A 26137-nucleotide genomic window follows, 5' to 3' on the forward strand; every position below is an offset into this window, starting at 1 on the left:
AGATGAGAGGTATCACTGAAGACATTTAGATTGTGATTCACAGTGCCAATTGCTTCTGTGAGGAGCCACAAAAATTTCATTTCGTTGGCATTTGCTCTTTAGCCAGAAAGCTTCCAGGCAGCTGTACAGCTACGCATGTTTGCCATTTTATAACCAAAGCAGTATCCACAGTGTGCGACGGAAAAGATATTAAGACAAAAGCATGTGCACACGTGTGCACGCACACACACACACACACTATCAGATATTTTCTGAGCCCTGCTATGTGCTCTGGGGAACAAAGAAATGGGTAAGATTTTGAGGATTCTGCTAGGACAGAGGTACGAGTTACCATGAGTAACAGTCATGGTTATAGAAGCTCATACTTGACGACTTACAATGTGCCAAGTCCACATGCTTCACATATATTAACTCCGTAACTCAGCAGCGCGTATAAAGTACGTGAGTTACATTTTCTTTGTTGTTGTTCAGTGGCTAAGTCATGTCCGAATCTTTGCGACCCCATGGACTGTAGCCTGCCACACTCCTCTGTCCATGGGATTCTCCAGGCAAGAATGCTGAGGTGGGTTGCCATTTAGTTCTCTAGGGGATCTTCCTGAATCAGGGATCGAACCTGTGTCTCCTGCATGGCAGGTGAATTCTTTACCACTGAGCCACCTGGGAAGCCCTATTCTTACTTTACTGATGAAACTGAGGCCCTGAGAGGTTAGGCACTTGCATCGTGTCACAAAGTTGGTAAAGGGAGGAAATGGGCTTTAATTCTGGCACTCAAGCCTCTGAGTCTGGGCTGTACTGGGACCAGGTTAGGGCTTTGGGAGATGAAATCCCAAAGTGGTCCAAGGTCTTGAAGCGCTTCCACAAGCCCATATGTCTGGGTGTGATGGGTCTTATCTTCTGCCTTGTATTCACATTTGCCCCTTGTCTCAGGGTCTGGTGTTCGCTGTGTGCTGTGCCTGGGGTGCATCCCCTGCCCCCCCGCCTGACTCTGTCTCATCCTCAGATCTCATCTTTCGTGTTGCCTCGCTGCTCCATCCGCCGCAGAGCTCTCCCACCCACCAGTTACTCCATCCGTGTTCACCCTGCTTCTGCAGTACCGAGGAGCACAGTGTGTGATGAGCTTGGTGGCTGACCTGTTCCTTGTCTGTCTTGCCACCATCCTGTAAGGTCTTTAGGAATGGGACCTGCAGCCTTGTCCACCGTTGAATCCAGGTGACTTGCGGGGCACCTGTCATCAGAACAGACTGACTGAATGAGGGGAGGAGGCGGAGCTACATACACTTGCAGGGGAGGGGAGTCAGCGTGTGAGCTGGGCCCAGAGGGACAGATGGCATCCCAGCAGGAAGAGCTGGTAGAAAGGAGCACAGCCCCTGGAGGAAGGGGCAGGAAGGCACTGCGTTCGAGGAGCTGATACGGATCCACGTGGTGGGAGCCTTTGACGTGTCTTATGCAGGGCTCTTCGGTCTCAGCCTCAACATGGGCTGGATCCTTCTTTTTGTGGGGCTTCCCTTGAAATGTGGGATGTTCAGCACCATCCCTGGCCACTGTCCACTGGAAGCCAGAAGCACCATCCCCCTCCCAGTGTGATGGATGGGAATCATCCCTGGTTTAGAGCTTCTGGTCTAATGGGAACAGTAATCAGTGCAGCTGGAAGAGTTTCAGGCAACGTTTTAGCTCCAGGTGCCAGCAGGAGCGAGGATCCACTGACATCTTCATTTATCCTTTCACCAAATGTTTACTGAATGCCTCCCGCCTGCCAGGAACCGTGCGACGCATGCTGACAGTATGCTGGAAAGGGAAAGCAAATGTGGACCGTTTCTCATGGAGATTGGAAGGCGGTGGCCCTTTAGCGAGGGAGTGTGGTGATCAGGGTGAGCATTTTAGGAAGAGTCTGGTGGTGGTGACCGGCTGAGGTGGCGCAGAGCGGGGAGTCCTGCACGGAGCTGTCGTGGTGGAGCTGTCCCCCGCTGGGAAGGATGAAGCCCTGACCTGCAGGGGCAGCATGTCAGTAACGCTGAGTTAATTCTCTTTCTAGTCCAGTGGAGAGATGTGGCCCCTGTAGTCCCAATTCATGTATTATTTTGAATCAGTTAACAGGAGTCACAGCATTGAATTCTTAAATATTCTGATAATGCAGTGATGTGTTATACTGATAGGAACCTTGTGAATCAGACCGCCCACTCTCAGACTTTTTCTTTTTTTATAATTTTTCATTTTTGACCATGCTGGGTCTTCACTGCTGCGAGGGCTTTTCTCTAGTTGCAGCTTGTGGGGGCAACTCTGCAGAGGCGGCGTGTGGGCCCCGCTTTGCGGTGGTTTCTCTCGTTGTAGCGCACAGGCTTAGTTGCTCTGCCGCGTGTGGAATCTTCCCTTAACCAGGGATGGAAACCGTGACCCCTGCCTTGGCAGGCAGATTCTCAACCACTGGACCACCAGGGAAGCCCAGGCTCTCAGATTTTTTAACCACTGTCTTGTGATTTTAACTCTGTCTTCCAAAAGTCACACTACATTTAGAATAGGAGACTTTCATTTATAAAAAGAAAATTCAGGGCACTTCCCTGGTGGCCCAGAGGCTAAGACTCCACACTCCCAGTGCAGGGGGCCTGGATTCAATCCCTGGTCAGGGAACCAGATCCCAGATGCTGGAACTGAGAGTTCACAAGTCACAAATAAAAGACCCTGCGTGCCACCACCAAGAGCAGCCAGATAAACAAACAGAAAAAAGAAATTAAAGTAAATTCAGAAAGCTATCTGTCATTGTATTCCATCTTGAATTATTTGGGGTTGCCTATAAAAGAGCAGGTTTAACACACCATGAAAACATAAATTATTAGAGTATCAGGTATTAGTGACATGACTGATTCCTGTAGGCCTTTTCATAGTTGGATATTCATTTGCTTTTGGGGGTGCATTTATTATGGTTACTAATTGATTAACTGGTAAGAATGAAAAGATCAATAAAATTTCTAATTCTTGGTATGTATATTGAAAGGACAGCTTTCATTAACAATTGACAAATATGCCCCAAAAGTGTAATAAAAATGAGAGGAAATATATTGGCAGAGACAAATCCAAGAAGACATTTAGTTTGTGATATTGATGTGCAAAATGTAAAGAAGGATTGCATTTTGAATCCCTGTCTTTTAGTCAGGATACTGGCACATAAACAGAATCTCATAGGAAGGAAGGATTCTTGGCAGGGAATTGTGTGAATTTTAAAAGGTGTTTAAGATTCTTTGTGTAGAGTCTCTTTGCACTTAATAATGCTCAAAGGAGACTTGCAGGCCTTTCCTGACCATGCTTTAATACCACCCAGAATCATTTTTATCCCTTGATTTTGAAAAAAACTGCTTCTATGGCAGCCTCTGTCTATTAGCAGAAATTTGTAATTGGCCAAATATTGTTACTCTGTATACGATGGATGAATCAAGTCTGATGGATTAACCAGGTTTCTCTCTAAGGTGTGTTTATCCTTTAAGAAGTATTTTTAAATCAATTTTAAAATTTGATGTAGGCTCTGGTAACATTCTAAATTATGGCAGTTTATCTTGGTAGCTTGGCGCTTGTCTGTTTCTGGCTTGTCATTTGAGCAGAGCTCAGCACTCCTAGCCAGATGAGTCTTCTCTGTAATTTTACGGTTGTGATCACCTGCCCTGAAGTCAAGGCTCTGTGGCATAATTGGTCTGGTTCTGCCCCTCACCCCTTGTTAGTCTCGAGCAAGTTATCTACCCTTGACCTCGTGAGCCTCCTCTTCTGTACCTCTAAGCAAAATGAAAGGGTTACCATAGATAAGGGCTTCTCATCCCTCATGGCTTCAGGGAGCAGGTGGTGAATGGGGCCAGGTGTGGACTGTGGTGAATTCCAGAGCATTTACTATTCTCAGTACCTGCCATTCATTGGCACAGCCCATTTGGGCCTATTGTGGCCAGATTTGCTATGAGACTCCAGGAAGCCAGGTGTATGTATGAAACTCATGTGCTTAAACTTTTGGCAGCAAATTCAGAATCTTATAAAGATTGCATGGGCCAAACAGAGCACATCTGCTAGGCAGATCACATCCAGAGACCTGGAGTGTGTTATCTCCAGGGGAGATTACCAGTTAGCATCCTACAGAAGAAAGAAGTCCTGGGCCCCAGCCTGTGACCCTGAATCAGCCCTCTGCTGTTGGTAGGGTCTGTGTGCTTCGCAGCTTCCTGGGGAAGAGCTCCGGGCCTTGCCAGCATTGGCTTTGTGTACTGCCTTCTAATTCACCAAGATGTGCCATTTAAAGGAAACCCTTTGGAGACAAAAACATCTTTATGGAGGTGGGCAGCTTGCAGGCAGCCCAGGGAACATTGCATCTTTTTCATGCATGGCTCTCTCCTCTCCAGACCAGCCTGGAGATTCTGAACAGTAGAAGCCACTGCTCATAAACTGTGTAACCTTAAACTTGAGCCATGATTAAGCTGTCTAGACAGGCCTCAGTATTCCCCACTTGGTTAAATGAGAAGGATGCTTGAAGTAACTCCCTTGAGAATCCCTCCAGCACAATTTCCAGTTCTTTAGGGGGGAAAGGTGGGCTTGTAGGAGATAAGCCTTCAGCCTTCATAGGATGTTTTATTTTAGTCACTGAGTTGTGTCAGACTCTTGTGACCCCATGGACTGTAGCCCGCCAGGATCCTCTGTCCTTGGGATTTCCCAGGCAAGAATACTGGAGTGGTTTGCCATTTCCTCCTCCAGGGGATCTTCCTGATACAGGGATTGAACCCGAGTCTCCAGTGGCTTCTGCATTGGAGGCAGATTCTTTACCACTGAGCCACCTGGGAAGCCCTTGTTACATAGCAGTAGATAGCTAATATACCATCTCTTTGAATTTGTTTAAAAAATTAATATTGAGGCGACTTCCCTGGTAGTCCAATAGCTAAGATTCTGCTCCCAATACAGGAGGCCTGGGTTCAATCCCTGATCAGGGAACTAGATCCCACATTCGGCAACTAAAGATCTCAAGTGCTGCTATGAAGATTGAAGGTCCCGCATGTCACAGCTAAGACCTGGCACAGCCAAATAAATAAACATAAATATTAAAAAAGTTAATATTGAAAAAATTATATTCACTGTAGACATTCATGTGTGTTTGCTGAGTCCCTTCAGTCACATCCAACTTTTTGTGACCCCATGGATTCCTGCCAGGCTCCTCTGTCCATGGGATTCTCCAGGCAAGAATACTGGAGTGTGTGCTGTGCCCTCCTTCAGGGGATCTTCCTGACCCAGGGACTGAACCCATGTCTCTTAAGCCTCCTGCATTGGTAGAAGATTCTTTACCTCCAGCGCCACCTGGGAAGTGTGTAGACATTCATGGCAGATGTAAGTGTTTTAGTTAAATGAATGTATGTGTTACTGTGTCTTAACACTAAGAACTGTATAGGCCTTATTCAGAGGTTTGTGTCAAATGTTTCAAAAGATTACAGCCTTGTTTTGATACCATCAGGGTCAGAAATGAGATCTTAATCAACTCATTTTATTCTTTAATCCATTCATTCTAAAGTACTTAGTTTATCTCAAAGTTTGGTCTTACCATAGTCATCAATTAGAGTTCCCGGCTGCATACTTGCATCAAATTTGGACAAAGAAAGTACCCTGTCTGTTGTGCTTTTAAAAACACACATTTGTGTAGCACACACACAGTTCTAATGGGTGTTTTCATTGTCTGCATTGATGTGTGAAAGTCTGAAGTGTCAGATCACACTAATTAGTAATGAATTCCCCAATTAAGTTCTTACCTTGAATCTTGGAATTCTTACAAGTAAGTAAGTAAAGTTGCTCAGTTGTGTCCGACTCTTTGCAACTCCATGGACTGTAGCCTACCAGGCTCCTCTGTTCATGGGATTTTCCAGGCAAGAGTACTGGAGTGGGTTGCCATTTCCTTCTCCAGGGGATCTTCCCAACCCAGGGATCAAACCCAGGTCTCCAGCATTGCAGACAGATACTTTACCGTCTGAGCCACTAGGGAAGCCCAGAATTCTTTAAGGAATATTGAATTGGTTTTGAAAGGTGATTTAAAGGAAGAAATGATTAGATAGTAATAGATAAGATGGAGAAATGTTTAGATGTAACATTTAGATGTACATTTAGAAATGTAAGATGGCATCACCAACTCAATGGACATGAATTTGAGCAGACTCCAGGAGGTAGTGGTGGACAGAGGAGCCTGGAGCCCTGCAGTCCATGGGGTCACAAAGAGTCGGACATGACTTAGCGAGTGAACAAGAACAACCTGAGCTGGACATAAGCAGGACATCAGAATGAATAGGAAAATATGCAAAACAAAACCCGTACCCACTAACAGCAACAACAGAATCCCTCCAAGACATTATTTCAATTTAGGGGAACTATTTCTTTCCGTCTGTTTGATATAAAACACGTTCAAGCAGTTCCTTGGTTAGTTGCACGCGAGTGCTTTTCACAGTTGGATCTGCATAAAATCACCTGGGGGTTTGTTAAAGTGCGGATTCTAGGTCTGGGGTGGCAGGCTTTCCTGGACCAGGCCTTGAGGACCGAGGTGGAGGCTGAACCTCGCCCCTGTGCCCAAGCACAGTCTGCACCTCCTAGCTGCTGTCTGCTCATCCTCACCTTCTCCCTCAGGCTCCACTTTCAGGTATTTCTGCTCCTTCATTTGGGTTGTCAGGCGTTTACCAGGCTGTCTCACACTTAGGCTTTTTCGGACTAGGAAAATTTTTTTAAATGAAGTTTTTTGTTTTTGTTTTTTTTAATTTTATGTATTTATTTTGGGCCTTTGGTGCTGCACGTGGGCGTTCTCTAGTTGCAGTGAACCGGTTTCTCATTGTAGAGGTTTTCTCTTGTTGCAGGGCACATTTAGGCTCTTTCGGACTAGGAAAATTTTAAAAAATGAAGTGTGTGTGTGTGTGTGTTTTGTTTTATTTATTTTGGGCCTTTGGTGCTGCTCATGGGCTTTCTCTAGTTGCAGTCAACCGGCTTCTTACTGTGGAGGTTTCTCTTGTTGCAGAACAGCAGGTTGTCTTGTTGAAACAAGTTTCTCTTGTTTCTCTAGTTGCAGTGAGCCGGCTTCTCACCGTGGAGGATTCTCTTGTTGGCTCCGGGACACACGGGCTTCAGTAGTGGCGGCACTTGGGCTCAGTTGCCTCAAGGCCTGTGGCATCTTCCTGGGCCAGGGATCAAACCCCTGTCTCCTGCATTGGCAGGTGGATTCTTAACAACTGGAACACCAGGAAAGCCTCCCGTAAGCGTTTTTTAAATGCCCCGATTGTGTATCAGGGAGCTTTAGGGATAGACCTCACTGTATCCAGACTTCGACGGTTTCAGCCAGCAGAACAGTGCTTTCCAGGATTCTAAAGAGAGAAGCCGGTCTGTTCTGGGTGTGTGTGGGGTTGGGGGGCAGACATTTGCTCTGCCCTGGAAGGGAGGCGTTGTAAGCTTTCCCAGGCTCTTGTAGGTGTCAGTCAACTAATACCTGAGACCTGTCCTGGGGGCAACTCTTGACTTTGGTGAAATAACTTAATGCAGATGTGAAGAATTCACTTTCCTAATATAAAAATCTGCCCTTCTGAGGGGGCATGGAAGGTATAAGTTTACAAAAGATTCCTCCATCTGTACTCTTACCAGCCTCAAGTATCTTTAATTCAGCCTTGATTAAAATCGAGACCAAAGACCACACAGACTTCTGTGGCAGGAACTTTAAGAGGCTCCAGGTGCTTCTGAGAACGCAGAGCCCTGAATCAACAGATTGCCTTTATTAGAAGGATAAGGTAGATGAAACAGTGACATGTGAGCTTTCCTTTGTTTTGGATCAAATCTGTTTATTTCGTGCCTTGTCATCATAAATTTGAGATTCTAAGCTTTTACTGAGTAAACGAGTAACAATGAAAGATTTAATACCTCCAAAGACTACTGACTTTCCAGGACTATGACTCTTTGTCATAGAAAACTATGTTTGTTAAAAGGTTACTGTAGAAAACTGTTTATAAATTTTATTTGTTGTAGCAGATTGATTTATGCCCCAACCTTCAGATGACGATCATCACCCTCCCTGTTTAATTTATCCAGTTTAAACTGCTTTGCAAACTGCCTCAGAAACAGGAAAAGCAGTGAAAAGCATTCATCAGCACAAAAAGGTTACTATTTAAGTGAAATGAATGAATAGTGCCAACAATGAACTTTAAAACACAAGTCAAAATCTCAGTTTTTTCATGACACCAACCTTAAACTTGTGAAGAAGTGTTGCTGACCCCTTCCTGGCCCTCTACATCTGATCTGCGTAACAGATATTTTTAAAATTAATTTTATTATTTTTCTTATTGGCTGCACTGGGTCTTCGTTGCTGCTCTCAGGCCTTCTCTAGATATGGTGAGTGGGTGCTTCTCTCTGTTGTGGTGCGCAGACTTCTCACTGTGGTGGCTTCTCTTGTTGCAGAGCTCTAGGGTGCACAGGCTCCAGGGGTTGCAGCACGTGGGCTCAGTAGTTCTGGTTCCCAGACTCTACAGCATAGGCTCAATAGCTGTGGCAAACGGGCTTAGTTGCTCTGTGGCACGTGGCATCTTCCCGGACCAGGGATCCCCTGCCTTGGCAGGTGGATTCTTAACCACTGGACCACCAGGGAAGTCCTGATGTATGTTAACAAGTTACCCCAGGAACTTGGCAGTTTGAGGCAGCTAAGTCACATTATCTCCCATTTCCCATCAGAAATCTGGGTGCAACCTAGCTGTGTCCTGCTGCAGGGTCTCAGGAGGGCTCTGTCAAGTGTCACCTGTGGTGTGGTCTCATCCAGAAGCTCGCCAGGGCGAATCCTCTTCCGGGGCACCCACGTGCCCGTGGCGAGTTTCCGTTCCTTTCAGGTTGCTGCATGGGGAGGGCTCGGGTCTTCACAGGGTGTTGGCCAGAGACCTCCCTCAGTCTCTTGCTACATTTGGGCTATTCATCTTGGGAGCCTTTTCCCTTCAGGACATGCGCTCCAAGAGGGAGTGAGGGAGAGCAAGCAAGATGGAAGGCAGGGTCTTTTGTTTTGTTTTTGCTTAATCTCTCTCCTTTTCAGAACCACTACACTGAGGTGTGAAGACATGTGAAAAGCTGTACATATTCAGTGTGTCCAGCTCAGAGAGTGGGGGATAACTTTACACCTGTGAAACCACCACTCCCATAGACATCTGTCATAAACGTGCATCTCCTCCTGAAGTTTCTTCCTGCCCACCTTATTTTGTTGTTTTTGTTATTGTGTGTGTATGATGATAACACTTAAGATCTACCTTCTTAGCAACTTTTAAGTCTCTAATACCATATTGCTAGCTGTAGGCACCAACCTGTATAGAAGATAGAACTTACTTATCTTGGATAACTGAAACTTTGTTGTTGTTTGGTCACTAAGTCATGTCTGTGTCTTTGCGACCCCACGAACTGCAGCACACCAGGCTTCCCTGTCTTTCACTATCTCCCGGAGTTTGCTCAAACTCATGGCCACTGAGTCAGAGATGCTGCCCCCTTCTCCTGTTGCCTTCAGTCTTTCCCAGCATCAGGGTCTTTTCCAGTGAATAAGCTCTTTGCATCAGGTGGCCAGAATATTGGAGCTTATCACCACCCTGTTTTCCTCACCCCCATCCCCAGCTCCTGGAAACCACCATCCTGCTCTCTGCTTCTATGAACTTGACTATTTTGGATTCCACATACAAGTGAGATCATGCAGTGTTTGTCTTTCTGTGTCTGGCTTCTTGCATTGGTGTCCTCCAGGTCCATCTATATTGTCCCAAATGGCAATATAAGGGCTGAATAATATTCCCTTGTGTGTAAACACATTTTCTTTGTCCATCAAGGAGCATTTAGGTTGTTTTCACAGCATACCCAGGATATGCATACAGTCTCTGGAGACTCATCCGGTAACTGTATTCTGCTTATTAGAGGCAAGTTGCTAAGCAGGTCCAGGTCCAGCCCACAGTCAAGGGGAGGAGATCGCACGGGATGTGAATATCAGGACTCAGGGGTCTTTGGGAGCATTCTGGATTCATTCTGCCACGAGTAGTAAGCGCTCAATGAATGTGAGTCAAATTTGTGGTAGTGCTGAGCTGCTGTCCTTGGCAATGGGATGCACACAACAGGGTTTCATAGTCCTTGTTCAGACTGAGTTCAGGTCAGTGGTGATTTGACTGAACAGCTAGGATTCTGAGCTGTAGGTCAGGAACCGGCAGATTAGCACACATATACAATTTGTTCTGGCCAAGTATGTATAGGTAGTTTTGTTTGTTTACATGCTTGTCTTCTTAAGCTCTGGAAGAGGAGGAAGAAAAGGAAGGGAGACCTAAAGCCTGAGATCCACTCTTGAGATGATAGTAAGCTAGGCATGGTGGGTGGGAGGGTGACCATGGAATTTTAAAAGCTTGTGTGCGACATCTGAATCTCAGCTTAAATGACACCACTTCTCAGTGCATCCAATTTAAATTAGCTATTGTGTGCTGTGCTAAGTCAATTCAGTCATGTCCAACTCTTTGCGACCCTGTGGACTGTAGCCCACCAGGTTCCTCTGTCCATGGGATTTCCCAGGCAAGAATGCTGGAGTGGGTTGCCATGCCCTTCCCTAGGGGATCTTCCCAACCCAGGGATCAAACTCTTATCTCTTACATCTCCTGCATTAGCAGGTGGATTCTTTGCCACTTGCACCACCTTCCCCCTTAATCCTCTGCAGAGCCCTTGGCACCCTCTGGCTACCCTCTCTGTGTATGTCCTTATTTGCTGCCTCTCCTCACGAGAACTAAGCTCAGGAGAGCCGGGACCTCGCCTGGCTTGGTCCCCTCGTGTGTCAGCACGTCACACAGGGCATGGCCAACAGTGGGCTTTCAGTAAATATCGAGTAAATGAGTGAGATGAACACAGAGATGTGAAATGATGCCAGGGGCTTTCTGGAAATTCTAGTATCCTCTTGACTTCCAGAGCAAATGCCGTTTATGCAGCTCACCTGCAAAATACAGTCATTTGTTCAAAAGAAGACAGTCTCAAGGTCACAGGGTAGTTCTGTCCTGGCAGCTGATGGCTGGTGGCCGTCAAGCAGGTCGTGTCACCTCTCTGGGCTGAGAATAAAATCTTGGGGGGTGAATGAGTAAATGTGTTCAGGCTGCTCTGTCCCCAGAGCCCATTTGGGCAGAGGAGGCTACATGTTTTCAACATTGGTCTGCCACGTGTGATTTTGTTTGAAGGAAGGATTCTATGGCCAAAGAGAAGTTTGAAACCACAGTTTGAAACCTCTGTGCCCACCGATGGGCATTCTAGCTCTGCAGATGCAGACACTGCTGGCAGATTAGGATAGAGGCCTGTGGCCCCCGAGGCTTTGGTAAAACCAGGAGGCAGGGCAGTCTGGTAACCTACTTCAGGTGATATAAGTGCTTTACAAGAACGTAAAGAATGAAAGATTCTGGTTCCCCCACCCTGACCCACAGCCTCACACCTCACTTTTATGCCCACATCACGCTGCCTTGGAAATGTTAGCATCTTTTTTTTTCCCCCACATTGACTCAGATTTCGTTTTTGGCATTGCCTTTCCAACCAGATAGCCAGAGCTTCTGAACTCCAAATTTTGTGATTAAATTTCTGTCACATCCCTTGAAACAGCGCAGATTGTGCCATTAAAAGATTTGACAGCACTTCACCTAGTCATTTAAACGTAATACTTCTGGCAACTTTCAATTTGCAGTATTTTAAATTCTAATTAAAAAACTACTGAACATTAATATGCTCTAAACCTCTGTGATACCTCTGTGCTTCATCTTGGCCATCTAGTTTTTAAAGAAACAGCTTGGTTGCGTGACTGTTAACAGCCCACGTGGTTTTTTTTTTTTTTTTTATCCTCCCAGCTTTTGGGAATCACCGGGTCCCAGGCATAATTAGTAAAAATCAAAATCCTCTAGCTGATGACAGGAAAATGGTATGTTTGAACAGCAGCTTATTAAAATGACCTACTTAATTTAAGAAAAATACTGTATCCACTCGCATGATAACCTGGATGCTTTCCCTGACAGATTTTATAATATTTCTTCTCTCCTTTTCTTTCTTTTTAAGAAAAGGAAAGGGAATGGAAAGGCCCGTTCTACTTCATCCAAGGTGCAGACCCCCAGTTTGGACTGATGAAGGCCTGGGCCACTGGGGACTGTGACGACGGTGGTGATGAGTGGGAACAGGAGATCCGTCTGGCTGAGCAAGCAGTCCAGGCCATCAACAAACTGAACCCCAAGCCCAAATTCTTTGTTCTTTGCGGGGACCTCGTCCACGCCATGCCAGGTAAGACTCGGGCTGTCGCTGTGATCTTATCTCCTTCCCGAAAAAAAAAAAAAAAAAAAAGATCTCTCTTAAAAAGACATCTCTGCTCAGTAACGGCTCATTCCTTTCTCTTCACAGTGGTTGCAAGATCGTCAAATATCAGAAAATACACACTCATTTTAGTTTTAGAATGGCAAGGTTAATCACAGTTATAAGGCAGAGCCCACGGTTCTGATTATCTGTGCTTCCTATCTGATTATCTGTGCTTCCTATGAAAAATAGAACAGATTCCTATGTGTCATCTTTCTTCACTTATAGGAGACAAACTTGAATTGCTTTCAGATCCCACATCCATAAACATAATCTTCTCCTTTCGTTTCCCTCCTTCTTATGCTTTTATTTCTCCTGTCTTTGTTCATGCTTTTTCAGTTTCAAATGACAAGCTAACTTGAACTGGATTAATTTTTTTTTAAGTTTGTATTGCCTTGCATGTGTGCTCAGTTGCTTCCGCCATGTCCAACTCTTTGCAGCACTATAGACTGGAGCCTACCAGGCTCCTCTGTCTATGGAATTTTCCAGGCAAGAATACTGGAGTGGGTTGCCTCGCCCTTCTCCAGGGGATTGTTACTTTCTGGTACTGTTAAGTCCAGAGGCAAATTTGGACTTCAGGAATGGCTGGATCTAGGGGCTCAGAAGTTGCTATCAGGACTCCATCTCTTCCTCGCTCAGCCCTGCCTTCCTCTGAGTTGAATTCATTCTCCTGCAGGCACTCTCTAGGTAGTGGCTCCTGGGAGCTCTAGATTTATGTCCTTCTAACTGAAACCACAACAGAAAGAAAGTGTCTTGTTCTTGATGGCCCAAAGTTCCAGACCAATGTCCATCCAGTTCACACAGCCCCATGAAGCCAGGGTATGGGAGCAACTCCATGGCAGCCAGGTGGTCAGAACAGGATGGTTCCCCTCAAGAAAAAGTGAGATGCTAGGAATATGAACATAACAGATACCTTCTAGAACTCTCCTCCTTTTTAAATTTCCCTTTCCTACTCTGACATCATTCTCTCCAGGCAAGGAGAAAACCCAGTGAGCAAGTATAAATAAGTAAGCGGAAACCACCCCTGCTCGTCTAGGAGGCAGAGCAGGCACCTCTGATCACTCTCCTCTTTGTCCTGGTCTCTGCTTGCTGAGCAGAGTTGACCCAAACACCATTGCAGAAAATGCTGCGGCTGCTGTGGGTGTTTGTTTTTGGCTAATGTTACCTTGTAAACCCAGAGTCTTTGAGTCTTGCTATGATTTATTTATTTATTTTTATTATTTTCTTTTTGGTCACACCATGCAGCCTGTGGATCTTATTTCCCTGGCCAGGGATTAAACTTGTGCCACCTGCAGTGAGAGCAGAGTCGTAACCACTGCACCTCCAGGGAGGTCCCCAAGTCTTGCTGTGACGTCTAGCGCCTTTAGAAGCCGAGGTCGTCTACAGCAAGCCCGGGTGCATTCATTCCTCCCCACCAGGGCTCTCTTGTCCTGCAGCCTACCTATCCAGAGCAATCCAGGGTGAACGTGTGAGGCTGGAAGAGAGGCTGCCCAGAATCGCTCTCCCTGAAGTCCAGGGAGTGTGGCCAGCAGGGAGAACCCTCAGACCTTCCCACATTCTACATTGGCTCCTGTTTTACACAAAGTCACGATTGTGGACATACTCGTGTCCTTGACTCCCCCTGGGAGACCCAGTGATGTCACCCCTGGAGAAGCAGCCTGTCCTTCTCTTTGTTGTTGCTGTTTAGTGGCTAAGTTGTGTCTAACTCTTTGCAACCCCATGAACTGTAGTGCGCCAGACTTCTCTGTCCTCCACTATCTCCCGGAGTTTTCTCAAACTCATGTCCATTGGGTTGGTGATGCTCTCTTACCATCTCATACTCTATTGTCCCCTTCTGTTGCCTTCAATCTTTCCCAGCATCAGGGTCTTTTCCTGTGAATCAGCTCTTCACATCAGGTGGCCAAAGGTTTGGAAAAGCTTCAGCATCAGTCCTTCCAATGAATATTCAGGACTGATCTCCTTTAGGATGGACTGGTTGGATCTCCTTGTAGTCCAAGGGACTCGCAAGAGTCTTCTCCAACACCACAGTTCAAAAGCATCTATTCTTCAGCGCTCAGCCTTTCTTATAGGCCAACTCTCACATCCATACATGACTACTGGAAAAACCATAGCTTTGACCATACAGACCTCTGTCAGGGGTGATGTCTTTGCTTTTTAATATGCTGTCTAGGTTTGTCATAGCTTTCCTTCTGAGGAGCAAGCGTCTTTTAACTTCATGGCTACAGTCACTGGGTGGAAAAGGGGGAAGACAAGACGCTGGATCAAGGCCTGCATAGGGCTCATGTGGCCACGTCTGTGGAGATGCCGGTTCCACATCTGCCCCTGATGCACTGGGGACACTTGGCCATTCCCCTTGCCTTATTGTTTTTAAACCTTATTTTAGTTGTTGTTTCTGGCTGCGCTGGGTCTTTGTTGCTGCACGCGGGCTTTCTTTGCTTACCCTGAGCGGGGGCTAATCTCTAGTTAGTGTGCAGCTTTCTCTTTTCGCAGAGCGTGGGCTCTAGGCTCGCAGGCTCAGGAGTTGTGGCACACGGGCTTTGTTGTCCTGAGGCATGTGGGATCTTCCCAGACCAGGGATCAAATCCGTGTGCCCTGTGTTGGCAGGAGGATTCTTAACCACTGGACCACCAGGGAAGTCCCCTGCTCACCTCCTTAGAGCCTCAGTTTCTGAATCCAGAACTCACTGATGGCAGTTAAAATCTAAAACCTCAATAGTCTGGGGCAACCCAGCACAGGGCAGAGACTCTCTACCTCTGTGCATGCAAGCATCTCAGCAGCTTGGCACAGAAATGCGTTTTCAGGATGGTGCTGAGTTTTGTAGAGAGGTAGAATTCTTAGCTGCCAATGAACTTGACCACCCTTGGTGACTCCTGGCTGAGGGTTCCCCTGTGCTGAGATCATACGGGTTCAAAGTGACCACAGAGCACCCCAGTTTCAAAAGGAATTAGAAATCACAGCAGGACTCAAGAGTCTTAGTTTACAAGGTAAATGCCACTTCCAAATGGTCTGATTTGCAGTCAGCTGGTTTGTCTGGACCCGTCTGGCCCGATACATAGTGTAGCATCAGCTCGAGCTCTCAGTCCGGACCACACAGTGAGGCAACTTCTGCTTTTATTGGACACTTGAAACAGATTCCAAATTTACTGCTTTTCTGTCCAGTGGTTTTTTTTTTTTTTTTTCCTTTGAAAATAGAATATTATGAGACTCACTGGGATTATATAACATGTTCTTGTGGATGTTTACCAACTTCTCTGAATTATGTTAATGTATTCAGTCTTTTCAAAATAAGGTTTAAAATAAAAGCATTCTATGTGATTACACTGCTTTTTAAATAAAGTGTACTGAGCATAAGTAAATGTAAAGATGGAATTTTTATGGTCAACCCTACCAGTTGGTCAGAAGACCTCGAAAATGTAAACTGGCAAACTTCTGAGAACTGGTTTTATATTCAGTGTGACCCGAGGAGAATTCGTGTCTGTTTTGAAGATTTGGACTATTCTGTGGAATGGTAACTGAGCCAGTGAAAGGACTGTAACTGTTCTGAATATTGTGGTCTGAGGCTTAAACAGAACGTTTTTGAAACTCATTACCATTTTTTTGCATTTAATTGCATTTTTTAATATGCAGTTGGTGGCTTCCCCCTCATTTAGCTCCTACACAGGGGCAGACACTAGAAAAGTAATTATTTGCTTTGACCGCTTAGCACCATTGTTAATTATCAAATGCGTATATTAATAGGCAAATAAAATCAGAGAACATACTTTTAAATCGACCATAAATATTATCTTGGGCCAAGTAGTTTTAAGTTCAAGTCAGAGAAAAAAAACTTTACAAGTAATGCTTTTTCTAATGGAAGTCCTAGTATGTTTTTTCATTCTAAATATCCATCATAATATCCATTCGTCTGCAAACATTTATTGTCTGCAAACTAAGTGCCAGTTTATAGCCCTAGACGCTGTGGATGCAATAGTTAGAAAGGAGAGACCAGCCCTTCCAAAGAGCCTGGAGTCTAGCAAGGCAAGTGCAGAACCCAGGATGGTTAAGAGGTGCTATTGGTGCCAAGACCTGCAGGAAAAAGCCTAAGAAAGGCAGGACGAAGCCTATTTAGTTTTGAAACATGTTTTCATTCTGCTGGCATCTTTTAGGTTATCTTGGTATTTTTCTTATTTTATAAAGCTTCTCTGGGGGATAAACCACATTATAAGTAGCAGATGAAGACCTGTACCAATATTGAGACCATTGATTTTTCAGTCCTTCACTCTTGAGCCCAGGGTGACTTTCTTTGGCCCTCCTGACGTGGAGGCATCGACCTGCTGGTGCCGTCCCCAGGAGCCTTGTTAGGTTTCAGCAGTTACCGTGAGAAGCCGACAAATGGGGTTGCGATGATACCATTAGAGCACAGGAGAGTCCCTCCAGCCTTTGGAACCACTTGTTATTAACACACGTGTCTGTCCCTGTTTGGTAACAAGGGCTCTAACCAAAGAAACAGATAATGGGGAGGAATTCTTCCCTCAGTACAGAGTCTCCTTGGAGAGTTCTTTGTTTACTGACCTTCACAGGGGCAGCTGTTACATGATATCTCTGCAGCTGATTCAGCCTCTGAAGCCTTCTGTTACATTTTTATGTAATGAGGCAAGCCTGTGTTGTTGTTGTTGTTGTCAGTTGCTCTGCTGCTGCTGCGTCGCTTCAGTCATGTCCGACTCTGTGTGACCCCATAGACGGCAGCCCACCAGGCTCTGCCGTCCCTGGGATTCTCCAGGCAAGAACACTGGAGTGGCTTGCCATTGCCTTCTCCAATGCATGAAAGTGAAAAGGGAAAGTGAAGTTGCTCAGTCGTGTCCGACTCCTAGCGACCCCATGGACTGCAGCCTACCAGGCTCCTCCATCCCTGGGATTTTCCAGGCAAGAGTACTGGAGTGGGGTGCCATTGCCTTCTCCGTGTCAGTTGCTCAGTCATGTCTGACTCTTTGCCACCCCATGGACTACAGCACGCCAGGCTTCCCTGTCCTTCAGTATCTCCCAGAGTTTGCTCAAACACGTGCCCATTGAGTCGGTGATGCCATCCAACTGTCTCGTCCTCTGTCATCCCCTTCTCTTCCTGCTTTCAATCTTTCTCAGCATCAGGGTGTTTTCTAATGAGTTGGGTCTTCACATCATGTGGCCAAAGTATTGAAGCTTCGGCTTCAGCATCAGTCCTACCAATGAATATTCAGGACTGATTTCCTTTAGGATTTGACTGATTTGATCTTGTTGAAGTTCAGGTGACTCCAAAGAGTCTTCTCCAACACCACAGTTCAAAAGCATCAATTCTTCGGTGCTCAGGTTTCTTTATGGTCCAACTCTCATATCTGTACATGACTACTGGAAAAACCAGTGCTTTGCCTGTACGGACCTTTGCTGGAAAAATCATGTCTCTGCTTTTTAATACGCTGTCTAGGTTTATCATAGCTTTTCTTCCAAGGAGCAAGTGTCTTTTAATATTGTGGCTGCACTCACCATCTGCAGTGATTTGGGAGCCCAAGAAAATAAAGTCTGTCACTGTTTTCATTGTTTCCCCATCTATTTGCCATGTAGTGTTGGGACCGGATGTCCTGATCTCCGTTTTTTGAATGTTGAGTTTTAAGCCAGCTTTTTCACTATTGTCTTTCAGCCTGCCTTGCTGCTAAGTCACTTCAGTCCTGTCCAACTCTGTGCGACCCCATAGACGGCAGCCCACCAGGCTCCCCTGTCGCTGGGATTCTCCAGGCAAGAACACTGGAGTGGGTTGCCATTTCCTTCTCCAATGCATGAAAGTCAAAAGTGAAAGTGAAGTCGCTCAGTCGTGTGTCCGACTCTTAGCATTAGTTTAATAAGTGCTATACTAGTTTCCATTGGAGAACGCAATGGCAACCCACTCCAGTGTTCTCGCCTGGAGAATCCCAAGGATGGGGGAGCCTGGTGGGCTGCCATCTATGGGGTCGCACAGAGTCGGACACGACTGAAGCGACTTAGCAGCAGCAGCAGCAGCAGCATACTAGTTTCCCAGGTGGCTCAGTGGTAAAGAATCCACCTGCCAATGCAAGAGATGCAGGAGACCCAGGTTTGAGACCCAGGTTTAATCCCTGGGTTGAGAAGATTCCCTGGAGAAGAAAATGGCAATCCACTCTATTATTCTTGCCTGGGAAATCCCATGGACAGAAGAGCCTGGTGGGGCTGCAGTCTGTGGGGTCACAAAGAGTCAGATACAACTGAGCACACGGCACACTCTGCCTGGTATTGCTATTTAAAGTTTGAGAAACTAGATTTGGGAACTTCCGTGGCAGTCCAGTGTTTAGGGCTCTGCTCTTCCAATGCAGGGGGCACTGATTCCGTCCCTGGTTGAGGAAGTAGGATCCTACATGTCACACAGCCAAAAAAAAAAAAAATCCCAAACAAACAAAAAGCAACTCTAGTTTTCAAATCAGCTCTGGCCCAAAGCATTTTATATAAGAACGTGTGAACTTGCAGTGTTGATCTTATGGAATTTATAGATAAAGCAGCCTTTCATCACTAGAAGCAGAAAGCTCTTCCTTCCCTCCCGTTTAATGTCATCTCCCAAGTTCACCTCTGCCCACCCATTGCCCAGTGGCCACACTTTATTTTCAAAGTTACAAGTGTTCCCAGGCAACTTATATTTGAAGTTGGGGGACCATTCCTGTTGGGACCAGAGTGACTGAATATGAAAATGAAATTGAATTTGGAAATGATTCTGACGAATGGAAAGAGAGGGTCTGTGCACAAAGATGATGTTTGCTACAGGTAACTGCAGGATAATCCACTTAGGTGGAAAAGTCTTCACTTCAAGGTAGAGAAGACTGGGTTTCTGCAGATACGGCTGTGAAAGGTTGGAGGGTTAAAGGGACCAGCGGCGTGGTGATTAGGAGTGGGGACACTGTGCGAGTGAACAGCAGAACTGCTGACATGTGGAACTGCGTTTTCCCGTGAGACCTGGAAGATTCTATTTCATCTGGTTTGGTAGCCCCTCACCTTAATTAGGGACTTCCCTGGTGGTTCAGGTGGTAAAGAATCCACCTGCAATGCAGGAGACCTGGGTTCAATCCCTGGGTTGGGAAGATCCCCTGGAGAAGGGAATGACAACCCACTCCTGTATTCTTGCCTGAAGAATCCCATGGACAGAGGAGCCTGGCGGGCTACAGTCCATGAGGTTGCAAAGAGTCAGATATGACTGAGCAACTAATGTACACACACACACACACACACACCCCATCTTAAATTAGATGTGAAGGGCTGCACCAAGGTCCAGATACAAGTAGCCCTGGCCAAATGACTGTCAAGATTCTTTCCCCACTGCAGATCTCTGATTCCATGATGAATGGGTGGAACTGGGCAATACAGCAAGATGGAACCTTTGGCGTGCTTGGCATCAGGCAAAGAATAAGCCATTTGTCCTCCGGTGGTTCACACCATCCAGGAAGGCTGGTGTTCATTTTCCCCCAGCTGGGCAGGCGCAAACACGTGAATGTAATTCTGGCACAAGACAGACTGTGATAAGTAAAGCCTTAGAGGCACACTTTGGAAAACCAAAGCCAGGATTAAGGCTGTGGTTGGGAAAAGGCTTTATCGCCTCCTTCCAACCTCTACAGTTCACCTTCCCCCAAGCCGAGTTGTCTGTTCCTAAAGGGCAGCAGATGTGTGTATGTACTGGTGTGTATTTTTATCTCACACCCAGCACTGTGGGTATGCGAAGGGTGTGAATCAAATGAACGGAGGTCAAGTGAATCACTGTATGTTTCCCAGAGTCCTTAGCAAGTGACTGGTACATGGTAGGTACCGGGTACCAGTTTCTGGATTAGATGAGTAATCAGTTCACTTATTTAACACATCTCTATTGAATGCTTCGGAGAAGGCAACGGCACCCCACTCCAGTACTCTTGCCTGGAAAATCCCATGGATGGAGGAGCCTGGTGGGCTGCAGTCCATGGGGTCGTGAAGAGTCAGACACGACTGAGCGATTTCACTTTCACTCTTCGCTTTCATGCATTGGAGAAAGAAATGGCAACCCACTCCAGTGTTCTTGCCTGGAGAATCCCAGGGATGGGGGAGCCTGGTGGGCTGCTGTCTATGGGGTCGCACAGAGTTGGACACGACTGAAGCGACTTAGCAGCAGCAGCATTGAATGCTTGCTCTGAACCAGGCACTGTTCTGGATGCCTGTGCTACATCAGTGAATGAAACATACAAAAGCTGTGCTTGACCTAGAAATAAGGAATAGGGACACTTGGAAACATGAAGTTTTTATTATTTTTGATCATTCTCATCTTTTGTAGGATTGAAACTCAGGTAGCTGTGGATCTGTTTTATTGTTATTTTATTAGATTTTTAAATTACACAAGTAACATGGTGTTTCCCAGGTGGCGTAGTGGTAAAGAATCCACCTGCCAATGCAGGAACTACAGGAGACGTCAGTTCGATCTCTGGGTCGGGAAGATCCCCTGGAGTAGGAAATGGCAACCCGCTCTAGTATTCTTGTCTGAAAAATCCCATGGCCAGAGGAGCCTGGCGGGCTACGGTCCATGAGGTCACAGAGTTGGACACAACTGAGTGACTGGTAACACACAAACAATACGTGAATGTGTTCTTTCTGTAAAGATTTAAAATCTATAATGTATCTGTGAGTATAATAAACTGTGTAACCCCCACCTAGATCCATCCGATGGGGTCACCATAGTTGAAGTATGCATGTTTTTGAACAACCTGGTCTTATATAAATGTCATCATTCTATATACACTGTTCAGTGCCTTGCTTTTTCCCCTTGCATCCACCAGGAAAATCCTTTTACGTTGATACACAGAGGCTTATGTCAGGCTTTTAATAACTGCATTGCATCCATGCAATTTCATTGCAGTCCTCTCTCCTCTCAATTCTCCTCTGGAGTGATCATCTTAACAGTGCTGCCAGCAGAGATTCTTCTTGTGTGCTCAGGTCAGCTGTTCTTTATGCTTGAAGTCAAAACGGATTGGCTGGTTTGAGACCTGCTCCAGCACTTGCAGTGTGTGAACACCGGGCAGTTGGCTCTGCAGTTCCCGGGAGGACCCCTCTCGGGGATTAGCCACACTTTCTTTAGCATCTCTTCTGTGCAACATCATCTCTGCCCGCACTGCCTACCACACCCTAGATACTCAGAAAGTTTCCACTGGATGGGAGCCCTTTTGTTCCTCTTACAGTAGGATTTTTTTGTTGTTTTTTAAAAGAAGCGCAGTTAACTCAAGGAGAAGGCAATGGCGACCCACTCCAGTACTCTTGCCTGGAAAATCCCATGGACGAAGGAGCCTGGTAGGCTGCAGTCCGTGGGGTCACGAAGAGTTGGACATGACTGAGAGACTTCACTTTCACTTTTCACTTTTATGCACTGGAGAAGGAAATGGCAACCCACTCCAGTATTCTTGCCTGGAGAATCCCAGGGACGGGGGAGCCTGGTGGGCTGCCGTCTCTGGGGTCACACAGAGTTGGACATGACTGAGGCGACTTAGCAGCAGCAGCAGTTAACTCATGTTTAGTTCTTCGGCTGTATAATTAGCCTTGCGTTGTTATTTTTATGTGCCTATACCAGGCTTTAAGAAATGCCGTGATTTAAAGGCAATTTACCACATGACTTAATCGAAACATTACAGAGGGGTTCTGTTTTGGATGCGGGAAAGTGATGCATCTTGGTGGAAATACCACCAGGCCCTGGGCTGGGCCGGGCTGCCGACCTCAGCGCTTCTCGTAGGTTGTATTCAGGCTCAACATTTGACGGTGGTAACCTGGAGCAGTCAGCTAGCCCAGGACTCTTGGGATCCTTCGTGTCCATTATCAGTGCTGCTGAAAAATCCAGGCAATCAGTGGCAATGCCTTCCTTCTGCTGGAGCTGATTGAAAGTGCTTTGAGCTAATCGACCTAATATTACTCATTAGCAAACTGAGATCATCACTTGCAAAGTTGTTTCTGATGCCGTTTGTGGTCTGAAGCAACGTGATCGTCCTCCCACCCCAGCAAGGGTCTGCCACGGGGCCTAATGGCAGAGGCGCTGTGCCTGCTGCCAGTCAGGACATCTCAGCCTGTGCTGTGCCCAGACCCCTTTGGCAGCTTGGTGAAGCCTATGGATCACCTTTCACAATAGTGTTCTAAGTGCATAGAATAGAATGCATGGAATTTCACAGAAACAAATTATCTTGAAATACAGTCATCAAAAAATTTTAAAATTTGCTAGAGAAATACATGCTTTTTTGTTGATCTGTTTTTACAGAACACAGTCTAATGGCGAGGTTAATAACCACCATACTTTCAAAGTAGTGCTGGCTTAAGCAGCGTTTCTAGGTATTGTTAACAACTGTAATGGGAAGTGAAAAGCCCTCGTGATTTCTGTTGGTTTCAGAGTCACAGGAGCATGAACACCTCTGTGGTTTTCTGCCTGACGTCATGGTAGGAGGAAATGCTGAATTTCGGTTAGAGGTCAGTGGAAATGTATTTTTTTTTTTCTCGCATGTAGGTGCACAGATCCCTGTGGATCCCAGATTGAGCCCTTATCCATGTATACTTGTGAACACACTCTTGTCTGACTGGTCGTATAATTGACCAAAGTATAAACTCGATGGCAGAAACTGTATGTTTAATTAAGGGCTACAACACTTAGATGTAGCTAGGAAAATGTGGACATTTGATTAGTCCTTGAAATGAGCTGAATAACAGGAGCTAGTTAACAGTCATCTTTTGATTAAGTGGGGGAAAACCCAAAACCCTTTCATATGCTTTCTCTCCAGTGTTTGGATCAAAAACTGAAATTGAGAGAGTCTTGTCTTACTTGCTTGTTTGTTCCAGGAAGCATTTGAGAAGGCTTAAAGCAGACAGAAACAGACAATGGGAAAATATAAGTAAGGAACAACCAATCAGGACCAGAGAAAATATAAGTTCACATAGGAAGTCAGGGCTGGAGGGAGGGAGGCAGGTCCTCAGGGTTGTTGTGGTTGATGAGATGGAGGGTTAGCCAGACAAAGGGGCTTCCCATGGTGGTTCAGTGGTAAAGAACCCGCCTGCCAATGTGGGAGAAGTGGGTTCAATCCCTGGAAGATCTCAGGAAGATCCCCTGGAGAAGGGAATGGCAACCTATTCCAGGATTCCTGCCTGGGAAATCCCATGGACAGAGGAGCCTGGCGGGCTACCGTCCTTTGGGTGGCAAAGAGTCAGAAACAACTGATGCAACTGCACTCAGACTTGGCCAGGCAGAAAAGAAACAAAGTCACCCCTGTGTCTAAGAGGATCACAGCTTTTTCTGGAACATCTTAGATGGATTTTATTTTTTTAATTTTTATTTATTTATTTTTCTGTTTGGCTGTGCTGCATGGCATGTGGGATGTTAGTTCCCCAACCACAGATCGAGCTCACACACTGCAGTGGAAGCACAGAGTCTTAACCACACTGGATTGCCAGGGAAGTCCCTTGGGAAATCTTGGACTTAAACTTTAATGAGGTTCCCTTCCGGGGTGCTAAGTAATATGATGTCCAACAAGGGGACTTCTAGAAGTAAGAGTCATAACCTGGGTGTGAGGTCTGTGAACAGGCGTATCTGACCAGCGAGCCCGTCAGACTGGGCAAAATCCAGTGTATTTGCACAGGTGCTTTGGAGACTGGAATGGGGAGAAGATCAAAAAAAAAAAAAAAGCTTTTTTCCTCATGGGTTCTGTGACTCAACAGAGGAATAAGGAACCAAGGAGCAGAAAGCACTTATGAGCAGAGTACTCTCATTTTTGTCTGCCATCTGAGGACGCTTTCTCTTAGTTTTTAAATATACTGGTTCAATCTCAGTGCCTTCTCCCAGAGCTAGAATGGCTTATATGTCACGTCAGTACCTTTAAAAATATTAGGCATTCTATGGGTTTCAGCTTCTTAAATCTCTCCTGGCGCCCTCTGTTTGCTGGTTGGTTGTTCTCTAAGCCTCACAGCCGTCATCTTGGGATTCCCACCCCTGTTCTAGGGACTCTTCCTGGGTGGCTCGGTGATAAAGAATCCGCCTGCCAATGCAGGAGTCATAAGAAACTCGGGTTCAGTCCCTGGGTCGGGGAGATCCCCTGGAGGAGGGAATGGCTACCCTCGCCAGTATTCTAGCCTGGGAGAATCCCATGCACAGAAGAGCCTGGTGGGCTACAGTCCATGGGGTGACAAAGAGTCGGACACGACTGAGTAACTGAGCGCACCTCTCAGGTTGGATCCCTACTTCTTTCCTTTGTAGCGGACTGTGATTATAGAAGCCTTTTAGACCAAACACCCCTGGTAGTCTGCTTTGAGACACCAGGCCAGCCCTCTGAGCAGCGCAGGCCACTGAGCAGATCAGCTCTGTAGCCCACTTCTACCCTCCGCCCATCCTTGGGGGCTCCTGAGGTGGCCAGGGGGTGCTCCCGGAGCGTACAGAGTCCCTGGCACACCAATGCAGCATAGACAAAACCAGCCTCTTTCTAGCTTGTGCTTAGCCGATTGGAATATTTAACCTTTCCTTTCATTGTTTTTGCTCTAAACACTCATTTTCTGGAATTGGGACATTTCACCTCCGTAATGGGCCTATTATCTCCAAGTAAATGAAATATGAAAAAGAAGTGTGATCCTGAAGGAATTCAGTTCCCAAGTAATTGGTCAAGTGATCAGAATGTGAAATGAAAACCAGAGGCTGGAAAAGGGAGCATGTTTCAGTGCTGAAACCGCTGCAGATGCGTGTTTCATAACCTCCAGAATTGTCTGCAGGTTTGGAATTCTACATACTGCTCCCCATATATTATTTGAGTTGTACAAAAAAATTTACTGCTCCTTTCTTTGTGTATTATTTGGGTGAAATACTGCTGTCCTAATCCATAAGTATTTTTGTGAAGAGATTTTGTATTGATCTGTAAGGTAACAGCTTGAGAAATTTCACTTGGATAATATACTTTCCTTAATCTTTTTTTTTTTTTGCCAAAAATACATCAAAGTATATTTTATATCATACCAAAGTCTCCTATTGTGTCAAAACAGTTTCTTAGTTGTATCCTAAGTTGGTTCATGGGCTTCCCTCTGTGGCTCAGTGGTAAAGAACCCACCTGCAGTGCAGGAGATGAGCTTTCGATCCCTGGGTCGGGAAGATCCCCTGGAGAAGGAAACGGCAACCCACTCCAGTATTCTTGCCTGGGGAATCCCATGGATGGAGGAGCCTGGCGGGCTACAGTCTATGGGGTCGCAATGAGTTGGACACGACTTAGCGACTAAACAGCAATAATAAGTTGATTCATAGTAATGATTCAACAGCGATTTGCTATAAATGTCTGGGAGCAGCCAATGTAATAAGTTGTAGCTGTTAGATACAGAGTTAAATGAATCTTGTCTAATATCATGTATAATTTAAAAACCGGTAGAACCTGATTAAACTTGATCAGCCAGCAATGTGCTGCAGAATCACCACGTGAGTAATGTTTATGCTGGCAAAGATTTAGATCAAACGAATTTACATACCTCAATTAATTAGGAAAAGATAATGGAAAGGATTTGAGAGGGAAAGGATTATGGCGCCATAAATTCTCTGGGACTAGATGAAAGCAAATGTTTTTAATTGAAGGAGTAAATCATTTTCTTGAGCTCCACTGAAGGCTCCTTGAGACAGTGTGTTCCCGATCCTGGGGCTTTCCAGCCAAGTGTCTTCCTGTTCCATCCATCACTGCTTGTGCCCTTGACCGTTGGCAGGTGAAGTCAGGTAGTTCAGCCTTAATCCATTTACTTGTTTGTCTGATCAATAATAGCAAGTATGTGTGGAGGGTCTGCTTGT

General features: G+C 45.8%; 1 protein-coding gene across 5 annotated transcripts in view; it reads left to right on the plus strand.

Annotated features, from left to right (window-relative positions):
• CPPED1 (calcineurin like phosphoesterase domain containing 1) overlaps positions 1-26137 on the plus strand; it is a 136429-nt gene that overhangs the window by 15390 nt on the left and 94902 nt on the right. For 4 of the 5 annotated variants that reach the window (XM_025275607.2, XM_044936339.2, XM_006073639.4 and 1 more), the window contains exon 2: positions 12049-12267. In XM_025275607.2, the coding sequence (XP_025131392.1) occupies positions 12049-12267 (219 nt within the window). Of the gene's footprint in view, positions 1-7064; positions 7235-12048; positions 12268-26137 lie in introns of those variants that run through there. The other variant, XM_044936340.2, reaches the window with a different exon arrangement.

Source organism: Bubalus bubalis, chromosome 24, assembly GCF_019923935.1.
Source record: "Bubalus bubalis isolate 160015118507 breed Murrah chromosome 24, NDDB_SH_1, whole genome shotgun sequence".
NCBI classification, from domain to species: domain Eukaryota; kingdom Metazoa; phylum Chordata; class Mammalia; order Artiodactyla; family Bovidae; genus Bubalus; species Bubalus bubalis.